The sequence below is a fragment of the Poeciliopsis prolifica genome, unplaced genomic scaffold (assembly GCF_027474105.1).
Source record: "Poeciliopsis prolifica strain line A6 unplaced genomic scaffold, Auburn_PproV2 SCAFFOLD039, whole genome shotgun sequence".
Taxonomy (NCBI): domain Eukaryota; kingdom Metazoa; phylum Chordata; class Actinopteri; order Cyprinodontiformes; family Poeciliidae; genus Poeciliopsis; species Poeciliopsis prolifica.
In genome coordinates this window covers 5,775,459-5,803,435 of record NW_026562414.1, presented here as the reverse complement: position 1 = coordinate 5,803,435, position 27,977 = coordinate 5,775,459, and the positions used below count along the sequence as shown (strand labels likewise).

The window sequence follows — 27,977 nt, the reverse complement described above, 5'->3', positions numbered from 1 at the left end:
TTTGTTCTCTCCAGCAGGAGGAGGGCGTTCCGCTCAACACCACACGCATCCAGTGGCTGTTACATTTCTGCGTGTGAGTGCGCTGGTCCATATGTAGGTGCAGCCGCAGCTTTAGGTTTTCTCCGAGTTCATCCAGGGACCGGGCCTGTCCTTGATGTTAGCCCGCCTGGCGGCTGCTCTGCCGGGGAAGAGGCGACAGAGGAGGCCGGGCAGGAAGACATGGAGGCTGGCCGTCCTTGCAGAGGGACTGGGCTGTAGGACGGTAGGCTCTCTGGTATTTCTTTCCCCGTTAAGAAACAATGAAAGGCGATCAGGAGCGGAGCCTCAGTATGGGGGAAAACGCTTCTCGGATGTCTGACACAAGCTCTGCTTTACTCGTTTTCGTCGTCTGAAATCCAAATCGTTTTGTTTTTTCTCTCTTTTATCCACCCAGACACAGATGGTGGTGGTCATTATTATTTATCAGCTTTGCAAAAACGGTTCTTTTTTTTTCTTTTCTTTTTTTGTTTGTTGCAGGTTTAGTGTAAAACGTCATACAATTCACTTTTTTAAATTGATTTATTTTAATTTTTTACATGTTTATCTTAGTGTTGTTGAAACAATAAGATTGGCCTCACAGTCACATCCATCTGAAAAGCTCACATGTCAGATGGGATGCAAATGCAGAGTGTAAACACAACAGGAGTGAAAGTGAATCATCAGGCTTTCATCACAACTTTTTCTGAAACAAATATTATGTCTTCTTAACCCTACTAAATTTACATACAAATATAATTTCTGAAATACTACAAAAAAATTAATATTCTGAGGGAATAATTTGACAAATTAACTTTTATAACGATGAATAGTGTGGATTTTTTCAAACTTTCCACACCTCATCAGTGTCATTCAGCACTCATTTCAAATGCAGATTTTGTTTCAATAGAAATTGGATTTTAAATCGAGATGATCCTCAGTTTAAATGTATATGATGACAAATGAAAGACATTAAAACATTTATTTTTCCATTTTATTTTGTAATTAGATATTTTAGATGCCAACAAACTTTGCATATTGTAATTTTTTTATATGAAGTTGCAAAAATGCACCACAATCCTGGTAATCACACCGGACAGTTAATGACTACGTTATTAATTTAAAACAAACAATAAGTTGTTTGTTTTCAATTATTTAAAGATTGAAATAAAAATAGTTTATAAATATATTCAAGTTTCTTGTTCATAAAAGAATGTATTTGCAATGATACAATATTGTTGTTGTAACCTAAGGAAAACTGTTCAATAAAGGCAACTAACTCCTAAAACTATATATTTTTAACGACATTTAAAAATAAATAGTTTTATAATTCCGGTCATAATAATAATAATAAATGAAGCAGGACTTTTAAATTACTTGGCTAAACGGAGATTGAACCTTTCATTTATCAGCAGGAGGATCTCCAACTGTTCACAGATGGAGATCCTCAGGGTTCCATCATTGGACTTGATTTATTTTTGTTATGTGTTCCTTTCAACTGCCTCAATTTGATTCTTTTCTTTATTACCACTCCTTTTTGATTATTTAATTAATATTTGTTTTTATAATTACTGTTTGTACATGGGTGTCAAATTTTTATGGAACTATATTCTATAAGGTACAAACTGAATAAAAGTGACATAAAAAATTATTTCCATTTCATTGAGTTTTCTTTCCTTTTGCAAACTATGTTCTCTCTCAATAATGTGTCATTATGATTTAATGGTTCACAATTCAAAATACATTTCTGTAAAAATTGCAAAACATTGTAAAAAATCTTAATTAATTTAAAATTAGAAATGATATTTTCCAAGAAAATAGAAAAATTCCTGGCATATTGAGAGTAATAACAATTGAAGTCCATGAATCTTTCTTCCGTTATTTCTATTTGCAGTGCTGATTTCTTCAGTGGAGGGGTTGGCTCTCATAGTATGGACCCCGCCCACATCAGAGGGGATATGTCACCTTTGTATGTGCCCAGGAAAAGGAAACCTGTCCAAACACAAGCCAGAAGTCCACCTCCATGTCCAGGTAGAGCGACAAAGAAGGAATTTATTTTTATATTTCTACATTTTGTCCAGCTAACTAAACTTACTTTGTGTTTTTTAACATCAGCTGTTCAAAGGTTTCCTGACAGACAAGGTGAACTGAATACGTTTGAAAATCCACAGGTAAGAAAGAAACGATTGCATCATGTTCCTTTTTCTATATTATCTCATTTATGTTCAGGCTTCATCCTCACAGTTCTGTTTGTTCTTTGCAGGATGAAGACACTCAAGATCAAAAAGATGTAAAGATGAAAAGAACTTGCAGCAAAAAAAGGCAAAATCTTTGAAATATAGCCAGATAGCAAATACAAGTGAATTTTTTGCAAGTATATATTTTTTTCTGACACAGAGCTTGAATCGCATTGTGGGTACAGAATGTGTTGCACTTCATCACAGGTGGAGAAAGTGAGAAGATATAAAAACACTTAAGTTATGCAGCTTATTTAATATATTTAGGTGAATGATTGTTTTTGCTCCCATTTACGTCTCTATTGCTTCTAAAAATAGCTCAACCTGTTACCTAGCAATTCCCGCAGAACTCCAGCATACTGCTATATGCACTGTACAATGGCTGCTGGCCATGACAAGTGTTTCGTTGACTTATTCAGAAACCACTTGCTGTATTCTTGTTGGTTGTGCAGGAGGCTCCAATTATGCTTATCAAAGATGTACAGTTGCATAATAACACATTGGCTTGTAAATGTTGAGTTGGGGGCGTGGCCAGCAGCAGCTTATTTGGATTTAAAGTGACAGTGACAACTCATTCTGGAAGGAGCTCAAATTAGGCGAAACTGAGTGGACTAAGATGTCATTATCTAAGAATGATTTTGTGCACAAAAGTATTATAATGTTTTGTATATACCAATAGACATTTCCTAACCTGTTCAAGGAGGCACAATATGTCACCTTTTACAAAAAAAAAAAAAAAAAAAGAGAAAACATTTCATTGTGACAGGTTTGTAGTATATTTATTTTGTTTTCATACCAGGTATGAGGACCTCCAGAATGTTTCCTTGGGATCAGTGGATTATCCGACCACCAGCTGCTCTGTGATGTCATCAGGTGGCCCGGCCAACGGCTCGGGTGAAGGGTCCGTAAACATGCCTCCAAGAGAGATGGGGAAGGACGTTTGGCCTGAAGGATCGGAGGCGAGCCGGGAGCCGCCACAGCCTGAGGAACAGACCTGGATCTCCAGCAGGGAGCGAGGCCCTGAAGCCTGGACTCCACGCAGGGAAGAACCCCAAACATGGATTCCTGACAGAGATAGAGGCCATCCCGGACCGGATCAGGCTTGGATCACGAGCCAGGAGCAAGGTCCTGAGTGTGGATGGGGGGCGGGGAGAAACCAAAGCCAGGATCAGGCCTGGAACGGTGGAAGGGATCCAGGAACAGACGGATCCTCCGCCGGACCAGAGCAAAGGTGGAGAAACGGCCGAAGCCAGGATGAGCAAGTCTGGCTCGATTCCTGTTTGAGCGACTCAAACAGGGAACGAGGAAACATCTGGAGACCCGGTAATCACCAGAATATATTTCTCATTTGCCACAAGAGCTACCTTGTTACATAAGGGATTTAATTATTTTCGTATTATATTTCAAAGACATGAACATGAAGAAGGTCCAGAGAGAAGTGGATCCAAGCCCTGTTGTAAATAACTTCCTTCCACCACCAGAGGGCAGCATGTCCTGTAGGTCTCCGTCCTGTCCAACAGGTTCAACTTTTTACAGAACAGAAGTCTGATTAGGATTCAGTTGAGAACACATTAAATTATAAATTTGACACAGTAATAAAGAAACTTATTTCACGTGTCTCAATTTTAGATGCAGTCAGTGTTGGTAGGAGCTCAACTGTCCAAATGAATGAAGATCAGAAACCCATCATTCTTCCAATCAAGAAGGAACCTCCAACCTACCCTCCAGGTGAGAACAGCTTAATTAAAAATAATCTGATTTTAGTTTTTTTATTAGTATTAAAACTAAATGTCACCTGCACATTCAAATTGCACTGGATCAAGGAAGTAGTCCTGCAGTTTGAAAAATAAACTTGATCCTTAAGTGTTTCTGTAAAATTATCCAAAACACTAATTAGATGCACAGATAATCTGTTGGTTTGGTATTCATCTATTTACGTCTCTGATAGTAAAACTTTCTTGTTATTCTTGCTGTGCTCCGTCTCCAGGAAGTCAAGAGGAGCGCTGGCAGCTCCAGATTGTGGCCAAAGGGAGAGTGACGTGTCCCAAATGTAAAAGTGTGAGCAGAAAAACTGTGGAGGGGCTGAAGAAACACATGGAGAACTGCAGACTGGTGAGGCTTCAAACACTGCCCTGAAAAATGGGTCTTATAGAAATTATATATGTCACATTTATATTCATACCACTTCAAACTGTGTCCCATTCCAAATGAAAAAATTATTGAATTTTATTGGGATTTCATGTGACACAACAAGAGTGGATGAGAATGAAAAGGATGATCATTTTTAATCAATAGGTTTCTCTGAAGTCTTTTTAGGTCTTTATTATTGTCCTTCCACTTTAACATGATGCACCAATTTGTGTTCGTCTACCATTTAAAATCTCAGTAAAACAGATTGTCTTGTCAATCTGCAGCAACCTTTCACTTGTCAGCACTGCGGGAAGCAGCTTAAATCCTCCACAGGGATGAAGTATCACATCATGGCTGACCACAGCAACCTGGTAAGATCGTTATTTATGTCCCTTTTATTTCTGTTACAGTATTAGCAGGGATGGTAGCTGTTTTCCAGTGCATGGCACACAACTTTCCAATAGTGATGTTTTCTTGATTGTGTATTTTAGGCCTCCAAAGTACACACTACATTGTAAAGTAAAACTGTTACTGTTCCATTGCTCAAAAAACAGCATTTATGCTTGTTTTAGTTTCATCTGCTGCAGTTTTAAAGTGGGTCATTGAGTCATTTATAATGCGTACATCATGTGCAACGGGTGTTATTTGTAAATGTGCTGTAACATCTGCAATGCCAGGATGCTGACATTAACTTTTCTAATCTTGACAGCCATCAGCTGATGACACCAAGGGCCTTGACGACCGCGCCATCAAAGACAAACTGCGTAAAATCCTGAAGAGACTGGGCAAACTGAAATGCTCGAAAGAAGTGAGGTGTTGATCACATTACAATTTGGTCTATTTTAACACCATAAAAGACTCACAAATACCTTTTATTCCCCAGGGCTGCACTGCTGCCTTCACCAGCATCATGGGATATGTGTACCACATGAAGAAGTGTGGGAAGGAAGAGTCTGAGCTGGAGAAGTTGCTGCTGAATTGCTCCCACTGTGGGAAAGCGTATAAATCCAAGGCTGGTCTGGAGTACCACCTGAAATCAGAGCATGCTCCTGTAAGTTGACTTTACACATTTACAGTAATTTGTCACTTCTAGTATTAGTTAACTAGAAACCTACTGCTAATGTTGCATTTTGATCAAGACTTCCACTCGTTTCTTCCAGACGCCCCAGAAGCCTGAAGAGGACGAGGCCCTGAAGGCCCAGATGGAGGCTAACCCAGAGCGGACGCCCAGCGGCAGAGTGCAGCGCGCCTCTGCACAGGTGGCCAACTTCCACCTGGCTGAGATCGCCAACAATGAGCTGCCGAAGGACTGGCCCAAGAGGAAGTTTCAGTCAGACCTTGTGCCTGACGATAAGAAGGCATGAAGAATGTTACTGATCACAAAAATTGGTTTTATGGAAACTCCTAAGGTTTAATTTTTTTTATTTTGTTGCCATTTCCAGCTGAAATACGCCCGACCAGGCCTGCCGGCGTTCAGCCAAGAGGTGCTGAGGAAGTGGAAGAATGAGGTGAAGCTGCAGAGGAAAGTTCACTGTCCTAACCAGGTAGGACACACTTTCATTTGACGTTTACTAGAATTGCATCTTAAACCTGAACAGTTAATCTGATTTAAAATGAAGTTGAGGATTTATTTGCAATCCATTTCGAGCTGCGTTTAGATACTGCCAGCCTTGACATGCCTTATAGCCTGAACCAGACAATATAAAGCGTTTACAGGGGCAAATAATAATTTTCTGAGTACACGCTGCATGTTTTGCAGACGTTGCACCTCGTATTAAAGTCATGGGCTCATTTCGCATGTGGTGTTTTTTAAAATTATTTCTGGGTTTTTATTAATTTAAACTCAAAGTTCCTCCATTCATAGAAATATCACTATCAAGTCATAGCAGACTTTTGGATTTACACTTCAAAAATGTTTTTTTTCGTACTTTACCGATACCAACTTTTAAAAAATCCATTGTTTCAGTATCAGTAACGTGTGTTGCACTATATTCTTCCCTCAGGGTTGTGACTGCACATACACCAGTGTGTCTGGGCTGAAAGCTCACCTGGGATTGTGCACAAAGGTAAATCATCTGTTCTGTGTCTAGAAAGATCATTTCCAGAAAATTCAGTTAAATCTTGGAATAAATTAAATATATCAAACCAGCACATTTTTCTCCATTCTCGGTTTTCTAAAAACATAAACTCTGAATTAAAAAGTAATAGGTGTAAGAGCAATTGTTCAGCAAATTTAATAACTTAAATGTTCTTACTTTAAGGTTTGTTTTGTCTTTTTCAGGGTGAATTTGAGGCTGGAAAATACAGATGTTTGATCTGCAACAAGGAGTTTAATTCTGAAAGTGGAGTGAAATATCACATAAACTCAGTCCACTCACAGGTAATAATCAATTACCAAGTTTCTTGCTTTGGATTTGCTTTTTTTGTCCCATTATGGTCACGCTTTATGCTGATGACGCCCTTGTATTAATTTATTCTATTGTTAATAGGCTCAGAAAGGTTCAGAAAATATTTTATTTCTGAATAAAACTTTACGGTCATGTACATATTTATATTTTTGAGAATTAAAATAATATTAAATCAAATTGGATTAAAAATTAAAAATACTTTATTGATTCCAAATGTACATTAAATGTTGTTGTAACTCATTAATTCAGAATTCTTCAACTTATTGTAGATAGTGATGGTGATGACAGTCGACAGTTGATGGTAATTGCTTCCATCCCTAAACATTTTTTAATGTCCTAACAGGACTGGTTTGTAACAAACAAAAAAGCCTCCAAGAAGTTTGAGAAGTTCCTCAAGAACCAACCAAAAGAGTCAGTCCATGCAAACAAGCAAACTTTTGACCAGTACCACTACCACCACCTGCACCAGCAGCAGCATCACCATTATCATCATCATCACCACCAGCAGCAGCCCCTGCAGCATCCACTGCAGCCTCTGCATCACCTGCAGCACCAAACCCAGTTCCTCCACCCGGAGCAGCAGAACCTCCACTCACAGGATGAGCCAGAGCTCCACTACACTTCCCTCGAACCTCCAGCCGGACCAGTGTGGCTGGACATGGACCGCAAGGAAGCCGTGCTGGGACCGGAACACATCGACATGCACATGGTGGACGCAATCAAATCAGAGGAGAACAGCGATGAGATAATGGAGGTCAAAGGGAGGATTAAGGGAGAAACCGGGATGGTGGACGGGAAACAGACGGACTGCTTCGGTTTCGGCAACAGTGAGGTGGAAGCCGGGCTTCATGGCACGCAGCGCCAGATCGTCCAGTGGAACCTGAAACGGCCTGACATCCTGGAGCCACATGCTGACGCTGCAAAATGATGGAGAAATGCCTGATAGGATCCTGCATCAGCTGCTAAAATAAATGATGCAACAGACGGCCTGTCCTACAAAAGATGAGACGACAACAGGAAGTGTACGACAAATAAAACTTTGAGCTGATGAAGGACGTACAGCATGAAGTTGTGGACTTAACACTAAATGTAGTCACATTTATCTGGGCGTTTTCACCAGTTTTTACTTCTTTCTAATTCTTTTAAAACCTTCCTGTCTTTGTTGTTAACCATTGATGGTAAAGTTAGGATGTCAGCATATTTTATTTGAGAACTGTTTGTTTTGTTCTCTCTGACAACACTTTGTGCCTCCTAAGTTTGATCTGTCTAACCTCATTTTGTTTCATTTACATCTGTGGCTTCATCAGATGAATGACAGAAGAAATATCAAACTAGCACCAACTCAGTAACTTCTAAAAATCAAATGCCTTTCTCTTATGTGTAAAATAGACTTTTCCAACTTTTTCATCCCCAACAAATGTGTTATACTTCTGTTTATGTGGATCTTAATAACAAAAAACACGTTAAGTTTTAGTCTTCAATATTTTCAGTGTCAAAAGCACAAAAATAAATATTATTGGTTTCCTCTACTCAAACTGACCCTAATATTAGATTAAGCCTACAGCTACATAAAGTCCACACACAGTAGAAAATCTGTTATTTTAAACACAAAAACGTTTAGACTGCATGAATACATTTTGTCAACTGATGAAGGGAAAAAATAATTTAAAATGTCCTGTTTGCAGATTTGTTATTGTCTCCTAATGTATTTCTGATATTGATAGATTAGATTAATGTCCATGTTCTCTGCGATTTACCTCCACTGTTGTTTGACACGTTTATTTCAGTTATTTCTGGCTCTAATGTTTAACAGATTTTTTTTTTTTAGCTGATGAAATGTTAATGTATTTTCTTCTTGTTTTCTGCCTTTTGCACATTTCTTTTCAAACCAAACTAAAGAATCAAGTCTTGAATGAATTTGTTTGAAGAGTTTCCCACTGAGCATTTTAAATGTGGGAGGTGTTGCTTGTTTCAAAAAGACAAACCTATCATTTTGACTTACATATAACACATTCTCTGCCAAAAGTTAACTTTCATTTTCAGTGACTTTCTGAATTTTCATTTCACAGATTGAATTTCTAATCTTGAAAACTCACATTTTGAAAGACGTGGACCAGGGCCGACTCTAGGATCTGAGCTGTAGGGGTGCTTCGCCCCCCGCAGGGCTAACACCCATGAGAAGATATAAAATGTTGGTGCATTTTCTAAATCTAGCTGCTTATTTCCATACATTCACAAACAAAATTAAGAGACATGTCAGTAATTAATGGAATAAAAGAACAATGTTCATTTTATTCAAACATATACTTATAAAGAGCAAAATCAGAGAAACTTAATTTTTTCCAGCGGTGTATATACTCGGTTTGAAACAATCTCAAGACTATATCATGCCTGCCAACATCTGCTAACATTAATGAGACCCATGCAGATGTGGAGTGACACAGTCCTAGTGGGGTCTGCTCCCCTGGAAATTAAAATAAAAATTTATTCAAAACTAAGCATTTCCAGTCATTTGAAGAACATTTTTCTACAACCAGTTTATTATGAATGTAGAAGTTCAGGTAAATGACTCATGAAAACTAGTCATTAAGCTGAACTTTATTTGAAAATCATACTTAGAAATTGCATTACTCTTATTTGTATCTGAATTTTATGTGGCTGTCAGCCTTTTTCTTTAAATAAGAATGTTTGTCCATCTATGGAAAAGTGAACATTGTGAGTCAGGGTTTTACTATCATCCTTCAGAACCAAATACCTTTCTATTCACAGAAACAGCCTAACATTATTTAGTTTCACCTTATTTAAGTGACTCCAGAGAGGTTTGAGTAATTAATTACAAAATAGTCACTAATCAAACTTTTAAAAGAGCAATAAGAACCAGAACCCATTATTTATCTTTTTTTTTTTTTTTTTTTTTTTTTTTTTTGCATATATACAGTTTTGTACTGAACAGCAAAATAATCTTCAAATAAATAAATCCAATACTGCACACGATTTCCATTCATGAATATAAAAATAATTTTAAATTAAGTACTGCATTGCTACTTATAATTGCAATAAAATGTATTGCCACTTTAAATTGCAGTGCAACACTAAGTTTATTGTTAAACCTAGTGTTGATGTGCGTATTATAGCGTGTCTATCGCACATTAATGGGACGACTGTATTTTACAGGATGAGTGGAAATCCTATTCAGGGGTGCTGAGATTACTCAAGTAACAGTAAAATAGCATTTGGTCAAAAGTCTACTAATTACTGAATAACTGATCAGATGAGCACCCTTCAAATAAAAAAAAAATATTCTAAAAAAGTACACAAATGAGGGTTTTATTTACCAGGTGTGCCGCTGAACATGTCTGTCTGCTACAAATGATCCGTTGACAACGAGCCTGTAAATAAAAGAAAAGACAGTATTGGCCTCTGGTGTTACAGTGAAACCAGTTGAACAGTTCAACAAGCTGGAATCGCCTCTGACTTTACTTGAGTACAACTTTTGAGCACCAGTCATGTGGAAACGAATCTCTTGAAATTCCACTTTGTCTTGACAGGGGGCGGTGTAGACCTTCATGCCTCTACAGTAACATGGCGGTCTGATGTAATGATATTGTAGGTTTGAATTATCGGATGCAGCGGGACCGGCACTGGAGGTATTTGCAGTTTTTTCTTTTTGACCAAATACCAGATAGTGTATCTTTTACGACTGTTTTCGCTCTGCGTAGTCCATCATCATCCAGCTGTTTGTTCCCGAGAGCTGCGCTCGGGATTCGATCCCGTGCTGTTGGTGTCCGGTATCACGAGTTTGGTACCAGGGATTCCAGGCTTTGCCACCGGGGTGGGAGTCCAAGACCCTTTCACGATTAGGTTTTAATGGTAGCAGTCAGTGATGCTCACTGGTGATCCACATTTTTGTATTATTGAGATGAAAGTAGCACGACACGCTACTACTATATTAGCCCATTAGCTTAGCCGTGTGTGTTAGCCAAAATGCGAGGCTCAAGGGTGCTGACTTGCTTGGAAAACAACCGACTTTTATAACTGAAATAACTTTGTTTTATTTGTCTTGCGAATGAAAAATGTACCGAAACAATGGGAAACGTGACATAAGGCAGCGTGATGATTTTTATTTGTTAATTTCTTGTATGAACTCTGCTATTACTCCGTAAATGTAAAATATAATTTTTTTTCAATGGAGTCTGGTGACCGCGGTAAAGCTAGCCTATCTGCTTCAAACGTATTAGTACCACATTTACGTGCTGCTCTCACAATAAAAGCTCACATCCGGTTCATGTTTGATCTACTGCAAGTAGATTTCCAGCGGCTTCAAGCTTAGACTTTGTATTTATACAAAATGAAATAATGTATCGGAAATAATTGGGGACATTAAGCAATGCTGAAAAACTCTCTGTTTCCCGCTGGAAATCTACTTGCAGTAGATCAAACATGAACCGGATGTGAGCTTTTACTCTGAAAGGAGGTTGTAAATTAGGTTGCCGTAACGTCTAGTGCCGTGGCGCACGCGGAAATCGAGTGCGGGCTTTGCTGTCATTTTCGAAGAGACGGCTGGCTTTACCGTGGTGTCTGGTGTAAACAGTGACAGTATATCTCCATAACGCCAGAGTTAGCATCTGGTTCCTATCTTTAGTTAATGTCTATTTTATTGCTCATCTCTGTCTGTACTGCATTTGATTAACTCTAAATTAGAATCTGAAATTGATCAACTATTATTAGTTTTTTATATTTTTATACAGAGCTATTAAACCACAAACTAGTCCTTTACTTTTGCTGAATCGATGCAATTTTGATTGAATATCTGGATTATATGTGCAGTGAATTGCTTTCTGTTTAAACTCATTGTAATAATTTCCAATTGTTCTGTAAGTTCCTTCAAAACAAACTTAAAAAAAATGATGCAATATGACTGAATTGTCATGCTCTCATCCAGTGTACAGTTAATCAAGTAGAACAATGTCCCAAAGATGACGAAGCATATCGCAGGACAACCCTCACATAAATAACACGGAGATAATGGATCCCGTTCACTCTGGACAAGGTTTGTAGAAGCACACCTCATATGTTTTAGACACATAATGCCAGGGGTCCCCACAGTGGGTCCTCGAGGGCCGGCATCCTGCATGCATGATTGTTTTTGTTATTTTTTGGAAAAATTGTTTTACAATCACTGTAAAATAATTCAACTTCTCCTTGCAGGACTGAATTCGCCATCACAACAGGATATTTATTTGTCGTCCAGTTCAAGAGGACGGCAACGAAAGAGAAATTCTAAATATGTTGATTTTGAAACCGATGACACAGATATTGGTAAAAGCGTCAAACAGAAATCCCCTCAAAAGTCAGTGGGGAAAAGAGCAACCTGTCGAAAGACTCCCACAAAACAGAGAAAAACTAAAACACCTGAACAACAAACCACAAATGGAGAAAAAGAATCACCACAAACAATCGCTGCAGACTGTGTTGATACAGTAATAACTCCTAGAAAACCGAAAAGAGCCAAGAAAGCACAGCCTGTAGAATCTGCCTCTGCTGCTGGGGACCTGCCGACTGGAAAAACGGGAGGCAGTGTTGTAGAAAACTCTGTCCAGCAGGAAAATGGGTCACTGAAGCCGAAAAGAAAGTATGTCAGAAAGAAGCCTGTAGAGGAAGTTAGATCCCCACCGAATGAAGAGGAACCAGGTCCTGAACCTGATGAGGAGGTCCAGTCAGGGGGCCGTCGCCGCAGAAGAGCTGCTAAAGCGTAGGTCACATGATGCCACGACGGTAGACACAGTTTTGAAAAGTTTTCAGAAATCTAGACTAGTAAAGAGAATAAGTAAAACATGGAATGTTGCTCTGTTACTTTAGTTCTGATTGTTCCTTTTGTGGACTTTTATTTATAATTATTTTGGGTTGAGACAAACTAATGAAACTAAATGAAACAGTTGCTCCTAGTTTTGGATCCTGGAAGAATTTTCACTGTTACTTTTTTATTAACGGACATTCACGTTGTATAATTTATGAGAATTCAGGAAATGTCATGCAAAGTCTGCAAGGAACCACATCATCTTTTAGCCATGTGGATTCTCAACGCGCAAATATAAAGTTCTATATTTTTCCAGTGGCTCTACAGTGTTTAATACTCAACCAAAAATCTTGCAGGGCTCTGAAGTACCTCCAGCTTTTAGCCAAAGAGGTTTTCTCTCACTCCAGAGACGAACTCGGCTCCAAGTTGCACGAAGACGAAGAATCCGAACAGAAACCTTCCAAACAGACAAGAGGTACAGTGGATTTGTAATCAGTGTTGATGAAAAAAGGGTAAAAGAAACTTAAAAAATGTGAATTAATGTGTGCATATAGAGAAAGTTTGGTTCACAAAAAAGCATAAACGTGGAGAAAAAATGGCGACTTTGTGTGATGCTACATTGTGTCATTTTATGTTTGCGCTCAAGGTCGAAAGAGAAAACTTGATGACGTTGAGAAAGACTTTGTGCCAAATATGGAAGATGAAGACGAGGAAGAGGAATATCAAGAAGGATCAGATGCTGAATCGGATTTTGAGGAACAAGAGAAATTTCATCCAATTTTTCACCAAGTAAGATGATGTCTAATATTTACTTTCAGTAAATTCACTGAGTTTGACATTGTAATTTTAATCGTTTAGACTACTGACTTATTAGTTAATGTTTACATTAATTTAACATTGAAATAAAATCAGAGATTGATAGTTTGTCTAAATATTGTTTACTACTAATTTTACTTCATGGAAAAAGATGTAATAACATTTTTGTTTCTTAATAAATCTAAATTGAATTATCAATAAAATAGTCTCTCTTGGTGAATTATGTGAAAAACTCATTTTAATTGTTTCTGTGCCCAGCAGAGGAGCCCGAATGGAAAACCTCACAACGGAATTGATTCCAGTATCATAAGAACAATTCTGGATTCTGCTGAGATGACAAAAAAATTGTAAGATCTTCTCACCATGTTTCAGACTTAAATTGGTTTTACTTCAATCACAAAATGAATAGAAAAAAATTCTACTGCAGCTAGAAATAACATTTGTTTTTGTATATTTAGTGAACGTGTTATTTTGGACCATGTGTCTGTGTTTTCAGCCGGGAAGAGAACTACAGCAGCTGGGTGTTTCCAGAATGGGTTCCTTCCGCCAACAACTGGGAGCCTGTGCCAGAAAAGTAGATTATTTTCATTTGCTTGTTTTTTTAGCTGAATTATTTACTTGCAATAATAAAATACTAGTGGTGGAACTTGATTAAAAGTGTTAATCGAGTTAATTGCAGGGCAAATAATTAATTTCTCAAATAGACACAAAATTTACAGATTGTTTAATCAACCAACAGATTTGCAGATTATTCTGGACTGCAGTATTTTTTTATAATTATGCAGCTTATGCTGAAATGTTGCCCATACTGTACAGTATTTTTATTTATTTTATTTACTGTTATTGCATGTCACTCTGCCACAGCTGCACAGAAATTTCCACATTGTTGGACGATAAAGGAAATTTTTAGTCTATTCTATTTTTCAAATGAAGCATAATTAATTTATTATTTACTTATTTTGAAAAGGAGCAGCAAAAGCAAAGGATGGGGATTAGCAGAGCTTGTCAACAGCTGATAATGTGATCCAGACCATGTTAATGTGGAAATTGTCTCTTCTGCCTGGATATTAAACTGTTTGCATGTCATACATGTGTCATACAGCATTAGCCTTCAGTCAATCTAATTAATTGATTTTTCAGTGAATTAGAAAAATACCTTCCTGAAGAACTGGAGTCGGCTGCCTTCAAAGTGTCCAGAGACAATCTGACCCAGGAAGAGGCGCCTCTGCTAAGACTCAGCAGGTGACACTGATGAGCCTTTCCGTTTGTTTAGATGAAAGGTTGAGTGAATGTTGAGTTGAGCTAACTTGTTGCTGAACCTGTCAGGTTTGAGGCGATGGCAGCTCACCCGGGCCGCTGGGACATGTTTCTGTTTGCTGGTGGACCCGTCTGGGCCCTGGAGTGGTGTCCCACCCCGGACGGCGCTCCGGCCTCGCAGTACATTGCTCTGGCTTGCCATCGAGGGATGGACGACCTGCACTATGTGAACCAGACCTACTCGGAACCTGGTCTGGTCCAGCTGTGGGACTGTGGCAAACTAGAGTACAACAAGAGGTAGATATAAAATATATACATCCAGACTGAACTCAAATCAATTTCCTTTCTCAGTCTTACGGTTCATTAAAAGTCCTCTGTAAATGTAGACTGATTGATTGCTCTTTGTGTAAATCCTGTGCAGACCAGACTCTCAGCCCTCCCTGGTCTACGGTTTGGCTCAGGACAAAGGCTTCATCTGGCAGTTAAAGTGGTGTCCAGCAGGAGGCTGGGAGCTTCCTGACTCTGTCAGAAAGGTAAAAATAATTAACATTTTGTGTTTTTCAGCCGGAAGCTACGTAGTTTATTTCAAAATGTATTGTTTTGTCTATATGCGTAGCATCAAAATAGATTCATTTTACCAAAAGTTAATGTACAGAAAATGTACATTATTTAATTACCAACTGGTATTATATTTAATAACAGAGAAACATTTTAAAGCACAGATAAAACAATATTATAACAATAACACCTAACAATATAAATACTTGGTTTCATACTAGAGTTAGTAATGTGTTTGACCTAAAACAAGGTATATTCTGCCATGTTCCATATTGTTTTTTTGTTGATCTATATTTTAATAATTGTTTTAGTGGTGTAATGAGGTGATGTATGGGATCAGTGCAAAAATAGCATTGCTGCAGCTAAATGTGGATCCCAAATAAAGAAAACTGAACTCAGCTTGTATGTGCTACTTAAAAACATGAAATCTGGTCTTTCACTTTGCCTTCAGGCTCCTTTCTTGCCCAGACTGGGCCTGCTGGCTGTCGCCACGTCCAGCAGCGTGGTCACCATCTACAGCCTGCCTCATCCCGACGCTCTGCTCTCAAACACAAAACTCACACACTCTGGTAAGACGACATCTTGTCTCGGACCTGCTCAGTTCAGATGTTCTTTGCGATGTAAAGGTGACGTGTTGGAGCTCTGCTGGGGTTGCTAGGTGTCGGGCTGGGTTTCTCTGCCTGCTGATTGGAGACGGTAAATTTGGAAACGGCTTATTTTACAGACACCAAAAAACATTGACTTATTGTTTAAGAAAAAAAACAGTTGGGTGGTTTTGTTAAACACTTGGACTGTTTGTAGAGTCAATAAAAACCCAAATGGAAGCACAAAAACATGTGAAATGTAAATTCTCCATAACAGATCCCCTTTATAAAGAATTTTGTCAGTGTTTGGAGAGATTCAAGTTTTTGCCTTCAGTTTTCTTTCAAAGAACATCTAAATAGAGGTAGCTTTTTGTGGTGGGAGGAAGCTGGAATCGAACCCACAGCCTTCAGATTGTCAAACCACAACTCTTCCCATTAACCTGCAGGAAGGAAAACTTCGGTTGTCAACGACGTTTTCTTGCTTATGATGGTTCCTAATTTTGTGAAACCGTTCAGAAGTCGTTTGCTCGCTTACAGTGAAATGGAAAATGTTGAATATTTGTTATATTTTAATTTATGTATGATGAAACAGAAAACCAAATATGTTGTGATCAACTCTGCAAGGGTTGTGATTCTTTCTTTGAAATACACAGTCATTTGCAGAATCATTTCAAAGTCATAATAAATTGATGCAGAAGTTTTTGAAAGATGAAGAATTTCCTTATTAACATCACAAGATACTAAACATTTCTAATTTTAACAGTGTAAGAATGAGTTTTCTCATATTATTTGAACTTTATTTTGGCAGTATGACTTTATTTAAATTTTTTTTCTTTAATCAGATAATATAACTTTATTCTCATATTGCATTTTCTTTAAGCAGGTTAAAAAAATGAAGTATTTGTTATGTCCAGCAGAGGGCGCTGTTGGTTTACTGCAGCCTTAAATTTCTCTGACATCACTTTAAGTGTTGCAGGACTGCAGAGTAAAACTGATGGATAAATCGCTCTAGGTCTGCAAAAAATGTCCCAGGAAGCAGAAGATTTAGACTCAACATGAACCAGAACTTGATTTTGATGTGAGCTTTTCTCAGAAAACGGTTGCTTTACTTGGCTAATGTTTAATTAGAAGAAATCTGAGAGTCATTCAGTGCAGATTTGTTTCTGCTTGTTGTCTCAAACCTTATTCATGGTCTGCTGGAACATCAAAAAATTTGTACCATTTTCCAAAAACCCAAACTTATCATGAAAATGAGCAGTTTTCCTTCAGGAAATCATAAACATCAGCATAATTATGAGAAATTATCCAACATTTTTGTTGATGAAGTAATTGATGAATAGCTTGAATATGTAAGAAGCTGATGTCAAGAGGCTTTCACAGGCAACTACATGAACTCAATAATTATTTAATCAATCAAACGGCTGGATTATCAATCATGTCAGACATGGAGCTCATTAACTGGAGCAAATCTTAGTTAAAATGACAAAGCTCTCTGGGATACTCTGTTTTTCTCTGTCATGCAGCTTTAACAGTGACAGTAGTTTTAAAAAATCTTGTAAAAGAAAAAAAAAACGATTCCATGCTGAGATTATCGATGATGGAGCCTGTAGTCCAGTCCTATCTGCTGCCTCCGGGGCTCTGCTGCTAGAACGCTGTGTGAATGAGATTAATGGCCGCTTTATCTGCAGCATCCATCATATGCAGAATGGCGCTTGTGTCTGCGTGAGTTAGTGTTTTTTATTCCTGTCAGGGGTCTGCCCCGCCACTAATCTGATTAAACACAACACCAGTCTGGAGTCATCACATTTCAGGACAAGAAAGACTTGAGAATAAATGGTTTTACACAGACAATGTATTAAATTCATGTTTTACTGCAGATTAAAGAATAAAGTTTGACTACGGTTATTCAGTTGGGAAATCCCACATGAAGACACAACCGTTTATAACTAAAACATTGACATAGTTAGAGTATTGTTAGCCTTGTTGTTAAGCTTTAAAGCTGCGGTATGTAACTTTTATTAAAAATATATATTTTTATACATTTGTTGAAACTGGTACTGTGTCATGACTGTTCAGCATGAGACAGGTAATCTGTGAAAAATCAAGCTCCTCTGCATTCTCCCAGTGCTCTAGAAACAACCAATCAGAAGCAGGAGGCGGGTCTTAGCGCTGTCAATCACCTCTCCGTGTGACGTTCTTTGGTAAGCTGTCATGAATGCTCAGGCTAGTTAGCATGGCCACCGATGACGGCAGTTTTCCTGTAACATTAAATTCTTTCTCTGTCATTACCACATTTAGCAACGAGTACATGAGCTTGATTGACAACGGGGGTGATATATTGATACAGCTTGAGCAGATTTACATCATAAGTTTCAATAAAATTTGAAGTTTGTAATTGTCACTTTATACACCATCACTCACCTACCTTTCTTGAAGAATTTGTTCTCATGTCTTTCCTATTTTGAAGAGAAATTAAGAGAAATTGTCTTATTCATTTCCCCAAGAAAATTGAAACATATTGCTTAGTAAGTCAAGTTTATTTGTGTATCAGTAAATAAATGTACTCAAATTACAGTTTTGAATTTACTAAATTATTAATTGTGTAATTTTGCTGCTTCAATAAAAGCTGAATTTTTAAGTTTTTTGACCTATTTTTGCAGGATTGATAAACAAAAAACGCAGTTTTTTTTCTATATTAGCTGATAATTATAATAATGATGCAAAACAAGATGAGTTATAAATTTGAAACTGTATTTGTTTCATATGTTTTTGTTCTTAAAGGCAAATCAATTAACTGCTTGGTATCAGGTTGGACTCTATTACACATGACTCGGTTTTACAACTAAAGGAAATATACGCAAGTCTGAATTTGGACATAAAAAGCTCTATAAAACCTGACATTTCATTTTTTTACCCTCTCCACTGCTTTGTAGCCCCTGGTTTCCATTTTATTTTCTTGTCACGGATCATTGGGTTCGGTTTCCGCTGGTTATAGTTATTGGATAAAACAGTTTCCAGGTGCTCACATTATAAAATAGCAGGTAATAGCATGAGGCAGACTCATGTTTCCTAGTATGTGATTTGTATGTTTTAGTTTTGAGATCCAGATGAAACTAAAACATTGTGTTTTTATCTCACTGTCTGACTTGAGATCCAACCAAACGTTTGCCTTTCTTGATGAGTTTGGATTAATTAATTGATTTTTCCTATGAGCCAGAATAATAAAAAAGAGAAATCCTAGGTAGCCAAATAACATTTTCATCATGAATTCAACTTGCACCAAATATTAGAAGATATAACAATGAGCAGTTTGAATCAAATATTTAGTTATAAATTAACAGTTTTCTGAAAAACTTGAATTGTTGATAGATTTCTAACTTCATAAACAAATCTGTGACCTAATAAAATGGTTTCTATTTTAAATCATGTAGTTTGATATTTAGTGGCTGCATGGTGGCACAGTTGGTAGGTCTTGGGTTCAAATCCCCAATGTTTTTGCATGGTGTTTGCTTGTTCTCCCTATGCATGTGTGGATTCTCTCAGGGTACTCCAGCTTCACATTTTGCATGTTTTTCTTCTTTCACTTGGTTCTTGGCTGATTTTAACAACAAAAATGACGCTTTTAAAATATCAAAAATCATACAGTTAATGTTTTTGTTGTCTTGAAAACATGTCATTTCAAAAACCTCTCTATTGTAAGACACAGTCCATGACCGTTACCTAGCAACCATAGCAAAACCCCGCCCACCACCTAGCAACCCAAGCTGAGCTCCAGCATGTTTGGTCAGCTGGTTTTACCACTATATTTGTTGTATAATGGCTGCTGGAAAAGACAAGTGTTTAGTTGCTTACTTACCATCCACAAGCCACTTGCCGCATTATTATTGGCTGTCCAGGAGGCTCCACTTCTGCTGTTCAAAGATGTCTGGTTGTAATATAGAGTTTGGGGGTGTGGCCAGCAGCAGCTCATTTGGATTTAAAACGATAAAAAGACCATAAAACAAATCAAATCAGGCTGAATAGACTAAAATCTATCTCTGAATGCTTTTGTGCAAAAAAAAAAAAAAAATGTAATGAACATGTTTTGTATCGTCCATAAATCCACCCTAACCTGTTTAACGAAGCATAGGAGGTCACCTTCGCGTAATTGCAGTGAAACATCCAACGTTTGTATGCAGAAAGCTATCTCACATGGATCTGGTTGGACACCATTTCTGTGGGGAAATTGACCCAAACGGGTTTAAACAGAACCTCTGCACTTCTGGTTGCGACAGATAATTGTAAATGGCTTTTGTCGATCCAGTCGCCACAATGACTGAGAGGATGAGGCCGTTAAAAACTGCAGGACTGGAGCGGCTCGGTGACGATGAGCAGTGAGAATGCGAGGTGTTGTTGGGACCTCGTATAATTTATGGCGCTTTTCTCCATCAGACAAGGATCTATAATTAAAATGACAAAAAAGATGCATCGGCGAGCGGGTTATTAGTGTTGGGAGCTATGAATTTCAGCTCATATAGCTGACTCGTCTTGTATCGCTGTGCTGTCATTCATCGAGGACGTACTTTGGGCCGAGGGGCGACTCAAACTGCTGCGCTTTGCACCGGCTTTTTATTCTCTGCTGAAAGAAATTGTTCTTTCAGTTCTGGGTCAGAATTTTCAGTGTCTGAATATTTTTAGATCAGGGTTTGGAGTTTCTCTCCTTCTGGATTTTTAAATAGATTTAATACAAATATATTTATATAAATAATGATTATTTTGGGTTTCAGGTCTAGTCTTGAGATTTGTGAAGTAGTAGTTTGTGTTTTAGTCAGGTTGTGGTGAGGTGATGGATAGTTTGGGTGAATTAACCGGACACTATTGATCTGAACCGTTACGGATCCAAACCGGAGGAGGAGGGAAAACTAATGATCTAGAACAGCCTGATACCTTTTTTCTCCAACCATTAAACACAGAAATGATCACTTAGAAAACAACTGCTGTATCAGAGCCATGAAATCCACAGACATGCAGTTTTTATCTTCACTTTAACCTTCAGTATTTTAATACATCTTGAAGACTTTTTGTTTTCATCCATGACATCTCATATTTTCTCACAATGTAAATTTGCATCTTAAAGGTGTAAAATCATTTCAAAATGGAAATATGTGACTAAATTTGTTGATGCTTCACAGAAAGAAACAATGAAAAACCACCAATTTACAAGGTAAGGCCCTGTTTATACGTCTGTCATTTAAAACACTGGAGGAAAATACAAAGTCTTGAAACTGGTTTGTTTTGTGTGCATTGCATTGTTTTCTTCTCATTTTCTGCAGGTGCGAGGTGTGATAACGCTAAAACTGGGCTGCATCAAATCTCTTCGAGAAGGAAAGAGCGGACAGGTTCTGTCTATGGATTGGCTTCCTCAAAAACCGCACAACATAATGGCTGTTGGATTTTACGATGGTACGAATCGATTCTGGAAGAACAAATAAATGATCTCTCTCTGTTGCTGATGCATTTCTTCTTTGCCGTAATTTTCATCTTTTGCATTCTTCTGTTTCTTTAATCATTTTCTCTCCTTCCAGGTGTTGTTGGACTCTGGGATCTTTGTACAAAATCTTCCCTGTTGCGGGTCAGAGAGTCAGACCGATCTTTGACTCTGCTGCCCTATCGATCGATACTCGCTCACGACAACGCCGTCAGAGCTCTGGTCTTCTGTCCTGCATCCAGGTGAGCTCTGCTCCCACTGACTGTTGGAGGTTTTCTAGTTTTTAGTGTGATTCAATGTTTGTGAAGCAGAAAAAGTTCAAACTGTCTTTTGATTTCCTTTCTTTCAGGGGAGAAAGAACTTCTTTTCTTTTGTTAAAAATGTAAATGCTATCACATTCTGATACAGTTGACTCCCATTAATAGCGAGAGTTAGCAAGAACTAGCGCCTGCAAATGACTGAAATCAGCAACGTGTTACCTGAGTAATAATAACTGTTTTTGTTGGAAATACAGCAGCTATAGGCGATGATATAAACAAACAGATCTGTGGATATAATTCAATATTTCACCTCATTAAGCTGGGATGCTATTTCCCATGAAATTCAATCAAATCACTCAACCGCTTTATTTACAGTGGAAAGGAATAAATATTCTCTTTATGTGTTAGATATTTTACCTGCTGTCTTATGTTACAACAAAAATGTGGCTTTACTGAGATTGCAACAAGAATTGAAGTAATATTTTTACTGTCTTCCGTCTCTTTATTTCATTACAACATGACTAAGATCAACAGATCTTCAGGTTAAACACATTAATCTGCAGTCGCTGCATTGGAGCAGCTCGCTTCATCACTCAGTGAAATTAGGATGTTGGTTAAAATTTCTGTAACTGCTCAGTGAGTTCAGGTTTTAAAGTGTATTTGTTTGTAACAATGCAAAAATATCAAGAATATTTTAAATTTTAATAATTTTATTACTGATATTTTTGTCTAGACTCTTAAGTGTTCATTCTTTTTGCTTCATTTTTGTCCTTACTTGTTCTCCTGCATCCATGTTTTGCTCACTATTGATGATATTTCATATCATTTAGTATTATATTACGTTCTGTATATTCAGTAATCCTAAAGGAAATCACATTGAGACTTCTGCACCAACGAATCTAACTTTGTATTCATGTTGCATTACTGCAGCTAGTTTGGAAATGTCTGAATAATTAATGGTGCCATTAACAGAACAGCAGCACCATTTATCTGTGGACAAATCTACAACCAATTAGTTTTGTCTTTTTTAAAAAATCCTAATTTTGTGTTTTTGCACTTCAGCTGCTTGTTTTATGTTTAAAAACTGGATATTAGTTGGATTAAAATGAATAGAAAATGTAAAATTGCAAAGACTGAAGAATATGAAGCTTTGTTATTCTGAGTCAAACTTTGCTTTTCTCTGCTCAGATTCAAAAACCAGTTTTTCTCCTCAGATATGAAGTGAACAGATTTTCTTTGCACTCTTTGCATTAAAACATATTGATTTCTGTGTCACCCAATGTTTACGGCAGACACTGCTTGCAGAGTTGATCAATGAGAAGAAAAACGATGAATTCCACAGGAAACTTCACAGTATAAATCAAATTTTCAGACTTTTTTGTTGTTTGCGTTTCACCCAGTGAAAATGCATGGATTCTTCCAAATGAATCATTAATTTCCCAAACTGTTGACAGATACTTGTTGACATCGGCGGGTGAGGACCGCTGCTTGAAGACCTGGGACCTGAGGAGGCTCAGTAACATGGTCAAGGTCCAAAAACGCCACCTGACCACTGAGCTCCTCTGGCCGCTGGACTCACCCGGGGTTCTGGTTGCCCAGGAATCTGCCTTCGTACCGTAAGAAAGATCCTGTTGTCATGATTTATTATTGATTTATACACGATGCCAAAATAGTTCATTTATTATTATTATAAACTTGTGCATGTGTCTTTTTAACATGATTTCTGTTCCATAAATAGATGATAAAAGATTTAAAACTAAAGTTAAACAAAAATTCAAAAAGCTTTAACTCAAAAATTCAGATCTTTTCAACGTGAGTCACTAAATCTACTTTTGATGAATGTTTTGATGGATCCATAGTGCAGGTATATTCATCTGTTTATAAAAACATACTTTCTTCAGGTAAATAACTACAAAGTAAATTTACTTTTTTTGTTTTCAAGCTATCTCTGGAAATGCAAAATTAACAAACAACAGATTATTTACTCTGGACAAACAATATGGGATTATTAGGCTCTTTTCAAATATAAGAGTTCAGAATTTTTATTGTTTCATCTTACCAGATGAAAAAGTAAAATAAATGTCAAAAAAGGGAAGAATTTGGCATTATCTCCAGACATTATCTTATTAATCCTTCCATATACATATCAGAGAATCACCAGAAACTCTGACATGTATATTAAATAAACAGGTTAAAAAGGATGAAGAAATCTCTGATTTTAAGTCTAGAAAATTAAATACACATTTAGGAACGCCGTGTTGATTTAACATGAAATGTGAACCTTTAGATGAAAAATCTGCAGTTTACTGAAAAGCGTAAAAAGAGAGAAAATATTTTATCCTCCAGAATTTAGATGGAAACAAAAACTATTTATTAATTACACGTCTTAATAAATATAGCGCTAAATTTATAGCTTAAAAAAATGTATGTTTTCACAATTTTTTGAAATATTGGCGGCTAAATGTTGCTCTTGTTCTGAACTTGCATACATCAGAATGAGCTTTTATCAAAATGTCCTGGTCGGTTTTGCTTTTTAGGAGAAGTTCAGCTGGAGTTCATTACGTTGATCACTACCTGCGCTCCTACTTTGCGATTCCTCGGAGTACGTCTGTCTGGGTGAGTGAAGCCTTCCTCCAAAGAGGATTGTGTCAAATACTTATCCATCCATTTTGCATGTATTCTTTTCTGAGTAAAATCTGTCTGGACCCATGAAACATACTGGGCATGTGGAAAAAAATAACTTTACAAGCTTTTCTAACAGGTTGAGTTAGAAATTGGAGCTCCTTCATTTTCCCAGTTTTCTCTGCATTGGACTTTATTTCTTCACACTTTGGATCAAATTAAAGAAGCTGAACTTTATTCCAGATCAAATGCTGTTCTGGCTGGATGAAGCTAGCGCCTTAGCATCTAACATATGTCATCTACCCAGAATGCTTTGCATAGTAAAGAGCCTCGTGGCATTCGTTTGACACTTTTTTATTTATTTTACGAAAACTAAGCATATCTGTCGGTTCAGAACTGTTCACTTTCATTTTATTTCTTCCATTTGAAAACTGATCTTCATGGCTTTGGCTTGATCTGTTTATGTCGCCGCAGTCCTTGTCTTATTCTGATTGGCTGCACACCGTGATGTCAGCAGATACGCTCGGCGATGTGATTCTCGCCATCTTACCGCTGCCCAACTGCTCTGTCAAGAAAACATCCATGAGACGTTTTGTAAGTTCCAGAAAAAGCCCATTTTTTCAGTTTCAAAGGTGTAGAAAGTCTGTTTTAATCATTATTTTTCCTCAGCCTGCCTACGTCACATCTTTGGAGCCTTACGAAGCAGAAGGAGGACAAAATAAGGGTGAGGAAGAGGAAAGACAAGAAGCAGAAGAGAGAGAAAAACCAATAAACGATGAAGACGAGGGAGGAAGAGTTGGAGGAGATTCAAGTCTTCGCCTGCAGTTTCAGACGTACAAACAGGCTGTTAAGAAATACTACCTGCACTTTAGAGACTTAGATATGGTAGGTTTGTGGTCTTTTTATCACAATAGTAATGTTTATTGATTAAAAATAAAGTGAGTAAAAGTCATTTGAATCAGATTTGAAAGCATTTTATAAAGTGATATTTTTATTTTCTCAAATCTACAACTATAGAAGATTTCAGTAAAATGTTTTCTTGCATCCAGTTTTTAGGTTTAACTGCAATTAGTCATATGTGTCCAGTGTCTTTATATTCAATATTTGGGCAATTAAGAAAAGCTTTGTGCAAAGATTTGCATATTAATCTATGGTTGAAGATTACAATAAAGAGTGGACATGTTCCTATAAACTCGAGCTAATATTCGTCCTTTTGACTTCCAGCGATGCCTTACAGGACTCAATAAGCACGTTTTGTGGAAACGCATGCAGAGCACAGAACTAACAGCAGTTATGAACCTGGATGACATGCCGCTGGCTGCTCTCTACAAGGTGCGTTTACAGCACTTTATCTGTTTCTTCACACTCATTCTGCAGCACAAAACAGGGAGGAAAAAACAGGGTAAATGAACAAATAAGGGCCACAATGAGAGAGAGAGAAATCAAAGGTGGGATCTGCCTCCTTCTCTGATGGGCGGCTATAAAGTCAGGCCAAATGTAATGATGTGGAAAATGAGAAAAATGTCACTTCCAGCAGCAGGAGGAAGGAGGGGGAGATGGAGAGCGGCCATTTGAGGATATGATGTGTTTAATTTTAAGAGGCAGAGTCCAGGGAGCGACTTCGCCCTTCGGGGTGAAGAGATCCACGGACATTTTACGGGTCAAAAAATCCCTCGCAGTTTTTCTCTAGTTTGTTCTCTTTTATCATCTGAAGGGAATAAATGGTTAAGAATGAATCAGCAGTGAAGAAAGAAAGAAAGCAAAAGTTAAAACCACTGGGAGGATTTCTAGGAAGATTAAGGGAGGTGTTTTATTCACTTCCTTAGAGCGATGGCTGAGTCAGAATCATAAATAAGAACGTTTTCTACTTAAAGAAGCTCAGATAATCAGAGATTCACTATAAATAAGATTAAAGTTTAGCCTGAAAACAGATTGAAGATTTAACTCACTCTGAGACATCAGCATTTTTTTTAAAGTGCTTACAGAGCAGACAAATAATGACAAAACTTAAATAATTAAACAGGGAAGCATGGATGGAAGGAAATAATAGATAAATTGTTGCATTACTGAGGAAAGAACTAAAAAAAAAAGCAATGAGCAGAAAGGAAAATAATTAGGAATGGAAGAAAATAATTAGATGAATTAAAAAAGTAGATAAATTATACATACCAAAAGTAGGTTAGCAAAATTCAAAAGGAAAAAATAAATAATTATTTAAGTTATGGAGAAAAATGGTAAGGAATAAAGGAAATAAACATAATATGCTAGAAAGTAAATAATAATTTGCCAGTGAAATTAGAAGTTTTTCATCGATATTGAAGAATTATCAACTTAAATCAAGCTGCTAATTCTAGTTGAAAAGTTACATGCAAATAAATTTTCTCTTATTTCAGCTGAGCTAAAATATTTGCTCTAGAAACTAAAATACTTGGTTAGGATTTTGTATTTATGCAGTGTACATAAGAACTTGTGTAGGTAAGCAAATAAGAGGTAAAAAAAACAAAAGTAAAATATAAGTAGATTAGGAAATAATATTATAATGTATTGGAGGTAGATGTCTGCAAAATAAATCAAAGATGTCAAAAACATGTTTTGATTCTACGGAGAAACTATGGAGGTTAGTGTCCAAATGATTCAGTCCGTTTTGGTTCTTTTTAAGAACGTTTGCTGTTCTCTTCACTCTCCAGGCCCGGTTCAACCCGAACATGAGCAGCCATGTGTGGATTGGTTCCGCGGGTCAGACGGGCCTGGTGAGGCTCCACTGTGCCAGGACTTTCATCACCCCACAAGTCAAGAACCTAATCAGTAATCATCAGGCCCAGTTCAGCGCGCTGTACCGGGTCCAGAACCGCAGCGACGGCGACCAGACGGCGGCGGAGCAGCGAGAGCAGCACAGTTTACCTCACAGCGCGGCCACAAGGTGAAACGTTTCATCAACCAGCCCTGGATCCGCAGCAAAACATCAAATAAATCTGTTCTGGTTTTAAATGCATGTGTGAATGTTATGAATCAGTTTGCAAAAGGAATGAAACACCTGACTTTTATCTCAGAATTTAGTTTTTTTTCTCTCAGAATTCTGAATTTTGACTTTTCTCAGAATTCAAACTTGAATCTCAGAATTATAGAATTTCCTCAGAATTCTGTCTGTTTCTCAGAATTTTGACTTTTTTCTTGTAATTCTGACTTTTTGAAACATCTCAGAAGATTAACATCAAAATTCTGAGAAAACAAAAACTAAGAGTTTTCCATAATCCTCCCCCAAAGAAAGCAGATGAGCAGAAGTACAGAATTTAAAAGTCATGGCTGAAATCAAAGAATTTTAAACATTTTTCGGTGTTTTTTTTAAACCCACTCTTCACACAAACAGCAGAAATCATAAACTTAAAAAACAAAAAACAATCAGTCACGTCGACAAAGAGAGGTTTTTGTTGACAGTAATTCAGACGACGGTTTCAGTCAGTTTTGTTATAAAAACTTTGCAGCCTGCAGCTGAGTGCCTTTTGTTCAAGTTTTTTTTTTTAGCAAAAACATGTATTTTATTGGATTATTGCTTTTCCTCTGGTGTGTTATTATGGGATATGTGAATACCTTTATGTATTGTACAGAAACATCAACGTGAAAGTAGATTTTCACTTCCAGCTAATTTTATCTTGAGCCAAAAGCTCAGGCCTGGTGTTTGTTTTTTACAGATTTATTTTAATCTTAATTTATAATTATAAATATTTAAAGCTGTTCATCAATTCCTTTTCTACTTGTATTTTTGCAATGCTGCTTATAATAAAAGAGTTTTTTAAAATAAACTGACTAAAAAAAAGATTTTCTTCTC

At 37.3% G+C, this 27,977-nt stretch overlaps 2 protein-coding genes and 1 long non-coding RNA gene across 6 annotated transcripts; 2 read left to right on the top strand and 1 right to left on the bottom strand.

Moving 5' to 3' along the window:
- Positions 1–9,672, top strand: znf512 (zinc finger protein 512). 3 transcript variants are annotated; one of them, XM_055054330.1, is made up of 16 exons: positions 1–262; positions 1,910–2,046; positions 2,131–2,186; positions 2,279–2,337; positions 3,052–3,575; positions 3,662–3,748; positions 3,882–3,980; positions 4,240–4,364; positions 4,667–4,753; positions 5,092–5,190; positions 5,266–5,433; positions 5,543–5,740; positions 5,825–5,926; positions 6,386–6,448; positions 6,664–6,762; positions 7,134–9,672. In XM_055054330.1, exons 2-16 carry the CDS (start codon positions 1,947–1,949, stop codon positions 7,716–7,718), a joined length of 2,451 nt encoding a protein of 816 aa, XP_054910305.1. In that variant the 5' UTR covers positions 1–262; positions 1,910–1,946; the 3' UTR covers positions 7,719–9,672. The 3 variants fall into 3 exon arrangements, with proteins under 3 accessions (XP_054910305.1, XP_054910304.1, XP_054910306.1); XM_055054329.1 differs by having other exon boundaries at positions 3,662–3,772; XM_055054331.1 differs by lacking the exon at positions 1–262 and having other exon boundaries at positions 2,016–2,046; positions 2,279–2,305; positions 3,662–3,772.
- LOC129375320 (uncharacterized) lies at positions 5,267–12,612 on the bottom strand. Its single transcript, XR_008607618.1, has 4 exons — positions 12,464–12,612; positions 10,126–10,179; positions 5,498–5,726; positions 5,267–5,412 (listed from the first exon to the last, which is right to left on the bottom strand). It is a non-coding gene; the product is annotated as an uncharacterized LOC129375320 (long non-coding RNA).
- gtf3c2 (general transcription factor IIIC, polypeptide 2, beta) lies at positions 10,346–27,945 on the top strand. 2 transcript variants are annotated; one of them, XM_055054328.1, is made up of 20 exons: positions 10,346–10,437; positions 11,733–11,840; positions 11,999–12,542; positions 12,944–13,062; positions 13,234–13,376; positions 13,665–13,750; positions 13,900–13,977; positions 14,544–14,645; positions 14,730–14,957; positions 15,082–15,193; positions 15,670–15,787; positions 20,974–21,005; positions 21,115–21,244; positions 21,367–21,511; positions 22,984–23,145; positions 24,067–24,145; positions 24,626–24,745; positions 24,821–25,036; positions 25,376–25,483; positions 26,839–27,945. In XM_055054328.1, exons 2-20 carry the CDS (start codon positions 11,816–11,818, stop codon positions 27,073–27,075), a joined length of 2,784 nt encoding a protein of 927 aa, XP_054910303.1. In that variant the 5' UTR covers positions 10,346–10,437; positions 11,733–11,815; the 3' UTR covers positions 27,076–27,945. The 2 variants fall into 2 exon arrangements, with proteins under 2 accessions (XP_054910303.1, XP_054910302.1); XM_055054327.1 differs by having other exon boundaries at positions 13,662–13,750.
- Positions 27,946–27,977: the final 32 nt, after the last annotated feature.